We start from the raw sequence: 11,446 nt of genomic DNA on the forward strand, positions 1-11,446 counted from the left end.
GATCAGTTTCCTCTGTATCAAGAATGATCCACCACCCAAAGGACATCCAGCCAACTTGACACAACTGTAGAAAGCATTGGCGTAAACTACATATTAGGAAGGTGTTTGTAATGTTTGGTATACTCAGTGTACACATTTGTATGCATGACTGMTTTTATCTGCATCAGTAAGTCAACAAGCAAACAGAGCATGTAAAACCATGGTGTATGGTTCAGTATTACCATTTATCCTTTCATAAAAACATGTTCAGCCTAAACAAAGACCAGATCATGAATTATCAGCGGGTCCATGAAGGTTTGCAAGGCACCAATCAGTATCCATGTCATTGTTGTGTACTTTACAGTACACATAGCAGTTTACAGAATAAAGTGTTTTAATTATTAGTGGTTTTAAGTGCTATCCCCTGGGAATACATTTCATATTTTTTATTATAACATGCAGTTTTGCATTGTGCCCTTACCTGTGGTTGCTGTACCAATCCATAAACAGCTGTGATACACCCATCATCAAATAAGTAAAAAGTGAATGCAACAGAACTTGTATAAGTATTTTCAAATCAATTAATATTGGCAACATTGCATTATCTCTAGCCATACAATGGATAACCTACAGTCATCCCATTTTATTTAACAGTTCAGTGTTCAAGCCTAGGTGTCATGAATTTCCCCTTCTTGCACAATCTCCTGCAGTATCTTTTGGTAGAAAGGGGAATAAACCAACTTGTTGAAATGGACCAGACGGCCAAACCTCATGGAAATCTCTTCCAGCTCTTTGCTGATAGGCCCRCTTCTAGGGTTGGAGCACTCCTGTGACTGGACTGCAGGAAGGCAAGGAGGTAGGTCTGGATGCGGGAGTCTGAGTAAGGAAGTCATTTTCATGCTCAGAGGGTTAAACGGACACAGTAAGGCAGCAAACTAGGTATGCTATCATCACAAGCAGATCATGTCCTTGGCACGACCACCCATGTAAACYATGATCAAGGAACAGACCGAAGATACAGACAAACTATATTTTGCACAGAACTTTATGGAGAAGAATTGGGGAAAGCATTTGGCAAAATACATAAAACTGTGGATGACATAYAATGAGGTTAGGTTACCTATAAGCTTGCGTATGGTGTAGTCTGGGAGAGTAACAGCAGAAATCTAGCCTTTCAAAATGCTCTGCAGGTTGGTGGAGAACGGGGAAAAGCCATGTTCAGACATCCACTTAGCTCCACACACATCCTCTCTCCAATTGCAACTAAGGCTTCATCTGCACGGAAAGACCTAAAGACCAAAGTTAAGGGTTGGGTGAGTTCATAAATTCACAAAAGGAATGAGGGCTCTGAGTATTATGTATGACAAACAAGAGTAGTTACTATACCTAAAGATCCGGCTCACTGAAAATACTGAATGCACATCACTAGTTTAAATTTGTATTTACGGCATGTGAGAGAGAGAATAAAGTAGACGGCACACGTCAAACATTTGATTTATGACCCTATGTCCGGATGACGTGTGCATGCCCATATTTGGGCATCTGGTCAGGACATCCTGGCGGGAAGTTATCACGTGGTTATGCCCATATAGGGGCATCCTGTTCCTGTTCTCACGCCTTCGAGTGAGTGTGAATTTATGTATATAATGCATCTATTCCTTTGAAGTTGTCATGATGATTGATGTCTAGGGACCTCGTTGAACTGGGGGGATGTGTTTGAACATTTCAAAGAGTATGACCCCACACCCACCCTATTTTATTGCCCTTAGGGTTGTTGTCTATGAAGCAGGAATGTCTGTCTGTCTGTCTGTCTGCCTGCCTGCCTGCCTGCCTGCCTGTCTGCCTGCCTGTCTGCCTGCCTTTGGGGTTCTAATCTACCTCTTTTAACCCCCCCAAGTAATAGGGTTAAGAAAAGATCATAAAGTTAATTTCAGATTCAGGTTTAGGGGGTAATAACTTTAGGGAAACCGCATTTCACACTATGTACAGACATAGAGAGCCAACACATCAAGGTGTAACAGGGATGAATCGATATTCAATGTACAACAGTAGTCTTCTGTAACAAGCAATACGTGTTAAATATGTGTCACAGTCAATCATGCCAGCCTCTTTTTGAAAGGCCTTTACTTATGACTTAAACAGATTCATTTTCTACCCAGCTTATTAATTAATGCTGTGGGGTAAATCAGATGTTTCTAGGTGGTCTTAAACAAATCTACTGTGAAACAAAAGTATACACTTTACACACATGTTTATTGACTTTAAAAAAAGACCGCAGTAACATGCCCGATACAGTAGAGATGCTACAAAAATCTGTTAGTTTGTTTGTATTTTCCAAAGCCTGTCTGGATGTGAACTACTTTATGCCTGGAAAACTTACAGAGCTGGGGCTTGGGTGGAATTGGAAACGGCAGGATGTCAACACCTATAACCAGGCTCTATATCTGTAAGAAAGGAATAGTAAAAAGGTTTAATTAATTATAACATGTTTTAAACTGTATACCACAGTTTGTACTGTTTGTACTGTTTGTACTGTTAGGTGACCTAAACTGGGACATGCTTAACACCCCGGCCGTCCTACAATCTAAGCTAGATGCCCTCAATCTCACACAAATTATTAAGGAACCTACCAGGCACAACCCTAAATCCGTAACCTTGGGCACCCTCTTAGATATCATCATCTCTGCTGTCTTCATCCAGGATCTCAGCGATCACTGCCTTATTGCCTGCATACGTGATGGATCCGCGGTCAACCGACCACCCCTCATCACTGTCAAACGCTCKCTAAAACACTTCAGCGAGCAGGTTTCTCTAATCGACCTGGCCCGGGTATCCTGGAAGGATATTGACCTCATCCCGTCAGTAGAGGATGCCTGGTTGCTCTTTAAAAGTGCTTTCCTCGCCATCTTAAATAAGTATGCCCAATTCAAAAAATGTAGAACTAAGAACAGATATAGCCCTTGGTTCACCACAGACTTGACTGCCCTTGACCAGCACYAAAACATCCTGTGGCATTCTGCATTAGCATCGAATATCCCCRGCGATATGCAACTTTTCAGGGAAGTCAGGAACCAATATACTCAGTCAGTTAGGAAAGCAAAGGCTAGCTTTTTCAAACAGAAATTTGCATCCTGTAGCACTAACTCCAAAAAGTTTTGGGACACTGTAAAGTCCATGGAGAATAAGAGCACCTCCTCCCAGCTGTCCATTGCACTGAGGCTAGGAAACACTGTCACCACCGATAAATCTACGATAATTGATCATTTTTCTACGGCTGCCCATACTTTCTACCTGGCTACCCCTACCCGGCCAACAGCTCTGCACCCCCTGSAGCAACTTGCCCAAACCCCCCCCCTGCTTCTCCTTCACCCAAATCCAGACAGCTGATGCTCTGAAAGAGCTGAAAAATCTGAATCCCTACAAATCAGCTGGGCTAGACAATCTGGACCCTCTTTCTAAAATTATCTGCCGAAATTGTTGCAACCCCTATTACTAGCCTGTTCAACCTCTCTTTTGTATCGTCTGAGATCCCCAAAGATTGGAAAGCAGCCGCAGTCATACCCCTCTTCAAAGGGGGAGACACTCTAGGCCCAAACTGTGATAGAAAGGCAGGGCAGGATGGATATAGGTCTAAGGTCCTCGAAAGCCATGTTAACAAACAGATCACCGACCATTTCGTATCCCACCGTACCTTCTCCACTATGCAATCTGGTTTCCGAGCTGGTCATGGGTGCACCTCAGCCACGCTCAAGGTCCTAAACGATATAACCGCCATCGATAAAAGACAGAACTGTGCAGCCGTCTTCATCGACCTGGCCAAAGCTTTCGACTCTGTCAATCACCGCATTCTTATCGGCAGACTCAATAGCCTTGGCTTCTCAAATGATTGCCTCGCCTGGTTCACCAACTACTTCTCAGATAGAGTTCAGTGTGTCAAATCGGAGGGCCTGTTGTCCGGACCTCTGGCAGTCTTTATGGGGGTMCCACAGGGTTTAATTCTCGGGCCGACTCTTTTCTCTGTATATACCAATGATGTCGCTCACCATTCTGTATACATCTGGCCCTACTTTGGAAACTGCTAACAAACCTCCAAACAAGCTTCAATGCCATACAACACATGGCCTCCAACTGCTTATAAATGCTAGTAAAACTAAATGCATGCTCAACCAATTGTTACCCGCCCGCCCGACTTGCATCACTACTCTGGATGGCTCTGCCTTAGAATATGTAGACAACTARAAATACCTAGGTGTCTGGTTAGACTGTAAACTCTCCTTCCAGACGCACTTTAAGCATCTCCAATCCAAAATTAAATCTAGAATCTGCTTCCTATTTGGCAACAACGCAACCTTCACTCATGCTGCCAAACATACCGTCGTAAAACTATCCTACCGATCCTTGACAAAATAGCCTCCAACACTCTACTCAGCATACTGGATGTAGTCTATCACAGTGCCATCTTTTGTCACCAAAGCCCCATATACTACCCACCACCCCAAGCTGTATGCTCTCGTTGGCTGGCCCTCACTACATATTTGTCGCCAAACCCATTGGCTACAGGTCATCTATAAGTCTTCTAGGTAAAGCCCTGCCTTAGCTCACTGGTCACCGTGGCACGCGCTCCAGCAGGTATATTGCACTGGTCATCCCCAAAGCCAACACTTCCTTTACTTCCAGTTCTCCGCTGCCAATGACTGGAACAAATTGCAAAAAAATCTCTGAAGCTGAATACACATCTCCCTCACTAACTTTAAGCAGCTGTACCTGTACACAGCCAAATGAGAACTTGTTCTCAACTGGCCTACCTGGTTAAATAACAAGGTTAGGATTTAGGGTAGGGACATCCCAAGGATCTCTGATAGCACTAACCGGTGAAAATGGTCACCAAAGTCATAAACCACCTATTTCTACAATCTCTTAATGTGATTTTAATCCCAACCTTAACCTTATGCATGACCCTCACTGTAAAGTAATACCAGAAATACAATGTTTATTAATTTACAATGACTGTGGCAAGTGGAAACAGGTGAAAATGAAGTCTTACGGCATCGACTGTGGCCAAAATTAAGAAATTCAACTACTGGTCCGGTCAAGCACTCAAACGCTCAACATCAGTTCCAATGTGTGTATTGCCTTTTGGATACTGTGGGAAATGGAGCTCATCTTTCTATGAGTTTAAGTTATTTCTCAGATGGCTACAATTTCAGTATTTATGACTATGACAGTGTGCAATGTACCATGTTGTCCATGGATTAAGACTTTATTTAAATTTAATTCAGAATCACATGCATACAAAGTGACCTAGGCATGTACAAAGTGATCTTTTGACAACATTGACACTGGCTACACACCGACAGCAGACACAGAATCCCCAAAATACTGAACAAATATTTCTGGATGGCCTTGGTAAAATTGCCTGAGTAGCCGTTTCCTCTCTTTGGCAGAGTGCTTTGGGTCTTCATTAATATTCCTCAGTAACACCAACAGCGCTTCATGTGTTGTTCTTTGAGTACAGTCAGTATAAGCCTTTGTTGAGACTTGCTGACAGAACGTGGACCCTAAGGACAATGGAGAGAACAATGTGTAGGTGATGTATTTGAGGCAGTCAGCACTCTTCCACAAAGACTACTAGATAGATATTTTACCTGTCACATCTGGTTGTTCCCCTTGCACAACTCTGGCAAGTTTGTCACTGACCAGCTTGTGCAAAGATCCTGGTATCTGAGACAGAAATGTTTCAAACCAGCCATGTATCAAACTTAATGTAATGATTGCATGCTCATATGGCATTCACAACATAGTGTTCATAAAAATACATGGGATTTACACTGCGTGTACAAATCATTAACACCTTTCTAATATTGAGCTGTGCGTACACAATGTAAAGAGCAATGTTTTCTACACTCAGTATATATAGCTTTAAGGACCCAAATAAATCAGTCACTGCTCTGTCAACAAATCAAGAATACCTTAAAAATGTAATGGCGGTTGTCCAGCATGAACAGCACCAGGAGGTCCACTTTCTCTTTGGCTAGAGATTTGCTGTGGATGATGGCTCTGGAAAAAGCCATCTTCACAACCATTTTGTTCTCAATCTGAAAATGAGACAGTACGAGTTATTCCAACATTAACCAGAATCAAATTGTGCTTAATCAAGATGTGGCACGTAGTGTAGCAGTTAAGAGTGTTGGGTCAGTAACCGAAAGTCCACATGTTCAAATCCCAGAGCAGTCTGAAAATCTTGAGCAAGGCACTCAACCCTAATTGTGCCTGTAAATTCCTCTGGATAACAGCGTCTGCTAAATGAGTCAAAAGTAAATGAATAAGAACGCTGACTCCATACAGAAATAACTATCCCATAACAATAACTGATCCCATGGTCTTCACCTCTTTGTCCAGCTTGATTTCCAGTGGGTCTGCAGCCATAGCCATGAAGCTCAACAATGTGCGCAGTTCCTCCCGCTTACGAGGGTGCAGAAGCTTCAAACACAACTGCAGTGCCTCAAGAGCTTTATCAAACTTTGCATTCACTGCAAAAAGAAGCACAAGTTAATGCAGCCCTACACATTGCTTATGATATACCTGGAAACAGTAAAAAAAAAAAAAAAGTAGAAAAAGTACCAATCATGACCCAAGTAATATGAAGTGGTCATAGCGCCGGTCTCACCTAGTAATTCGGTAACCCCAGTGTAGAAGTCGGACATGTGGTTGGCGAGCAGGGGTGAGCGGTCGGGCTGGCCATAGTATTTCACCAATGTTTCATACAGCAGAAGTTTGCACTGCTGGGTGCCTGAACCTGAGCAACAGGGCTGACCCTGGCCAACACCCACCACGTCTGGACACCTGGGCAGATCACGGCTCACCTCCACCACCTGCTGGTCAGGCAGGAACTCCAGACAGTCCAATGCTGCTGTAAGCCAATCATCCTCCCTTCAACAGAATAAGTAAATAATCCTGTGCCACTGAAACTGTTATGTCACTCACCACCAGGAATATTGTACTCCGTAGGCCTGCATGAGAAGCTTCATTCATGTTAAAAATATCCATCTTAGCTATTCAAGTAAGACCGATCAGTCACACTACATACTGTGAGTCCTTGAAGGCCCTCAGGATCTCACGGTCCAGGTAGTTGCTGGTGTAAATCAAGTCTGGGTCCCTCTGTGCCATGRGACGGGGAGAGGCCTCTCCACCTTCCAACAGATTGTCCAACATAGGGAGCTCTACCAGCTGCAGCAGTCTCAGCATCGTCTCCTCACGCCACACTTCATCAACCACTACAGAGTAAAGGAATGGACTGTCAACTAGAGTTCAATACTAGTCCTGGGGACCGAGATGGAGCACATTTTAGTTTTTGCACAACACCAGCACCTCTGATGTAGTTAAATCAGATGATACCGACTTTACACTATGACAGTAGATGACTTACGGGTCTGTGGTAATGGAGAATCAATGTGTGCTTTGCTTGGACTCAGACTCAGGTTTCCCAGGACAGTTTCCAACAGTTGGTTGGATCTCAGAGGTGTACCATGTGAATAGAGTTGCTCCTCTTGCCTGCAACATTTGAAGGCAAAGTCAAATAAAGACTATATCCAATTAATATTTCATATTGACTTGTCTCAAATAAAAGAAATAGAATCAAAACAAATAACCACCTGCAAGAAGCACTGCAAAAGGTGCTTTGAATACCAGGAGAAAGGATTCCTTTTTCAAGTTCATCCATAGAAGGCATTTGTGTGTTCAGAAACCTGTAGAGGTAACCTTTGCTGTCCTGGAAAACATCTTGCCTCTTATCTTTACCAAAGACCTTTGCTCCAACTGTCTCAAACACCTTACAGTCCAGGAGGGCCTGACAAACACGCACCACCTTGTCCCGTGAGATGTCAGCACCTTCAAAGAACTTGCTCTGGACTATATGGTCCAACACCACATCCACTGCATCTGACCCCAGAAAGCAGTCATTATGCGACTTCAGGTGAAAGCGCCTTCGCTTCACCTTTACTGACATTTTGAGGTTGGCAATGATGCTGCTCCATATAGGAGAGGCCTGGAATGGCTTATGGACCATGCCATGACCTGTAACACAAAATGAGTGAGAAAAGAAACTGGTTAAAGGTTTAACCATATCCTTGGTTAAACCATCAGCAGTCAGTGCTTGATAAACAGTGATGTTGTTAGACCACTCAATGCCTTCAAGGACAACAAAGTCAGTTCAAATAAATAAGCGGGCCTTCTATACGAGGGGAAAGTAAAATGTTCAAACCAAACCAATGGGAGTCATTGGTTTGAGTATGTAGAAAAATATGGCGACCATGTAGGCTAATGACTCGTGCATACGTTTACAGCCATCAATAAAGGTCAAAGTTTGTACCTGGAGAACGCAGACACAGTTTCCCAGACAAATTCAGCGCGGCAGCTCTCTCCTTCACTGTGGCCATTCCTCAATTGGTAAGGATGGTGGTGACGTACTGAAGAAGAAAAAATCTGTCCAAAACGTTACCCTTTTATTCATTCCTCAGGTGAGCAAGGGAAACCTTAATTAACTGTTAAAGACGCAGTAGAATAATAAGTAGAATAGTATACGAACGCAGTAGGCATTATCCCTGCTGATTACATCAATTGAACTTGAACAATTGAGCGAATGTAACAAAAATGTTGGCTATTCATTTCGATTTAAAATAGTGGTATGTAGTGAATAGTATAACTAACTAGCATGGATTATTTTGTCAAAGAGCTCGCTTTTACATTATTGGTGTCTTCTACTCCAAGGACCACGCTAATACAGCGTCAAGGACACTTTGGAACAATTACACACTTGAACACTAGATGGCAGCCAGAGCAAATAAACGCTCGTGCCCGTTTAGGTAAAATTATTTGTAATTATAATKTATTGGTCAGTCTGAGTTTAAAAACAATTTGTCAGGTCTCTGCATCTTGTTTTGTATTCCCATTGTGATTGGTTCCTGAGCCCATAGGAGGACCACTTGAAATTTTAAGTTTTACGTTTAATAAGCACTTTTATAAACGTCCACTGTCCTCCAAGAGTTGCTGCATTTCCTCTTAACTTCAGTCTGTTGCATTCACCTTGGTTGGAGAGCGAGGTAGCAGCAGCGTTCCCTTCCCTTTACAAAGGTAGAATAATGTGGACAGGTCTAGCCACACAGTGTGTATGGAATGCACTGCCACCCACCAGTCGACATATTGGGTTGCAGCTACCATATGTGGTTGGCTAGGGTCGTCGCTAGTTACCCCAGCCACAAAGTCCTATACCCCACCTATCTCTACAAATGATCTTCTTAAAATGTGATTTAAAACCTTACCCCCTTTACCACACTGATAACATTATGCCTTACCTTAAATTAAAATAAAAATGTTGTGTTAATGAATTGTAACGATATAGCCKAGTTTTACTTTGTGSTTGAGGTAACTAWTTMAAACCGTTGGCAAAGGTAGCCWGWTATCTGTATATAARGACGAGATACTAATATACATGCCCTAACAATGGAAGTCGTTGTCCCAAAGGTGGGAAGCTTAGGTCCAATAATAAGCCCATAGAAACTCATTGGCTTTATTTTGGACAGATTTTGTCGAGGGTGAAACCTCTCGCTTCGCCTCTTCCTCTCTGGGTAGGCCTATACGTCGCTCAGTCAGTCTTCACTTCTCAACGACTTGTTATAGATATGCTGCTGTGCATGTGTCAGACCAGCGCCAAATTCAGTCCAGTTTTTCCTCGCGATATGAAAGTGTGTTCTGTGCACCCGCCTTTCCCCTGGCTGTGCGCGAGCTATGCTAATGATGAATTTACCCAACATAGGTAACTGACATGTTAGATAGCTAGGCGTACTACACATTACCTTTGTTACTAGCCATGTTTTTTCATAAATGTAGCTCAACAAACAACACTGTCGTTAGATATACTTTGAACATTGCTAGAATATTTATTTGAAGTCGCTTATTGTGTATTCTAAAAAGTGTACCTGTTTCTTCACATCTAACGTTACAACGGCAATCAGCTGGAAATGGTAAGTCACCATTCTATAGCTAGCCAGCTAACGTTAGCTCGCTAGTAGTGGCAGAGGGGATCTAGCGGTAAGTCAATACCAGTGAATTGTTCTGGTCCTTAGGACTTGAAGACACGTTTAGGGAAAGCGATTTACAGGTAGCCCAGAGTTGAGTTGACCACTAACCAGGCAGGGTGTATTCATTAGTCGGATTCCGCTACAAAACGTTTTTTAATGTTGCAAAACGTTTTGCAAAGGAAAACGTTAACTTCAAACGTTCAATGTCATGCAACGAAAACGAGGTTCTATTGGACAAATTCAAGTAGGCCCCTCCCCGTGCTGTACCATTTGGTTCCTACTCTAAACTCTTTGTGACAGAACGTTTTCCAACAGAATCAGACTYATGAATAGGGGCTCCCGGGTGGCGCAGCCGTGTAAGGCACTGCATCTCAGTGCTAGAGGTGTTACTACAAACCCTGGTTTGATTCCAGACTGTATCGCAACCGGCTGTGATTGGGAGTCCCATAGGGCGGCACACAATTGGCCCAGCGTTGTCCGGGTTATGAGAGGGCTGGGATGTCCTTGTCCCATCGCGCTCTAGTGACTCCTTGTGGTGGCCGGGCGCATGTACTCTGACTTCGGTTGCATGCATGCTGACTTCGGTCGCCAGCTGTACAGTGTTTCCTCAGACTCATTGGTGCGGCTGGCTTCCGGGTTAATGCGAGCAGTGTGTCAAGAAGCAGTGCGGTTGGTGGGGTCGTGTTTCAGAGGACGCATGGCTCTCGACCTTCGCCTCTCCCGAGTCCATACCTGAGTTGCAGCAATGGGACAAGACTGTAACTACCAATTGGATATCACGAAAAAGGGGAAAAAGTACTCCACAAATAATAATAACCTCGCATTTTCGGTGGAAAACTGAAAAAGTAGGGAGAAATCAAACAAATATAAAACTAGATTGATCACGTGGAGAGCAGATGATGCTTAATGTTTTTATTCAAAGAAATAGGCATTGAGACATTCAGAGAGATGTACAGGACACAATTAAATTAATTAATTTGATATTCCAGATCTAACACTGTTCCTTTATAGAGTAAGTGTTGAGAGTATTTTCACTCTATTTCTCAGAAGACTAATTGATTATTTTAAAGTCCTGAATCATATTTGGAACACGGAAAACCAATGTCACACCTGGTTAGTGCTCAGTTTCAAATAAGGTAATGTTGAAGTGAATCAACCTTGTGATGTTGACATACAGTGATAGTTTTTAAATAGTTTCTAAAATAGTTTCTAAAATCTAGAATAGTTTCTAAAATCACAAGTTTTTGATATTTCAATGTTAGAATGACCAAGGTTTTCAAAATATAGCACAATTAGTGTGTTTTATGATATTTTGAAAAAACGATTCAGTTGTGCAATCAATCTTCTGTAAGTGGGTACTTCTGTTCATCTCACACCTCCTAGTGCTAGTA

The 11,446-nt window shown here is 42.7% G+C and overlaps 1 protein-coding gene across 1 annotated transcript; it reads right to left on the reverse strand.

The window, feature by feature from the left end:
• Positions 1-5,208: 5,208 nt before the first annotated feature.
• Positions 5,209-8,459, reverse strand: LOC111961195 (DEP domain-containing protein 7-like). Its single transcript, XM_023983282.2, has 9 exons — positions 8,348-8,459; positions 7,632-8,052; positions 7,406-7,530; positions 7,067-7,253; positions 6,647-6,909; positions 6,367-6,509; positions 5,949-6,074; positions 5,625-5,700; positions 5,209-5,537 (listed from the first exon to the last, which is right to left on the reverse strand). Exons 1-9 carry the CDS (start codon positions 8,412-8,414, stop codon positions 5,323-5,325), a joined length of 1,623 nt encoding a protein of 540 aa, XP_023839050.1. The 5' UTR covers positions 8,415-8,459; the 3' UTR covers positions 5,209-5,322.
• Between the last annotated feature and the right edge of the window lie 2,987 nt (positions 8,460-11,446).

This window comes from Salvelinus sp. IW2-2015, linkage group LG4q.1:29, assembly GCF_002910315.2.
Source record: "Salvelinus sp. IW2-2015 linkage group LG4q.1:29, ASM291031v2, whole genome shotgun sequence".
Lineage (NCBI taxonomy): Eukaryota > Metazoa > Chordata > Actinopteri > Salmoniformes > Salmonidae > Salvelinus > Salvelinus sp. IW2-2015.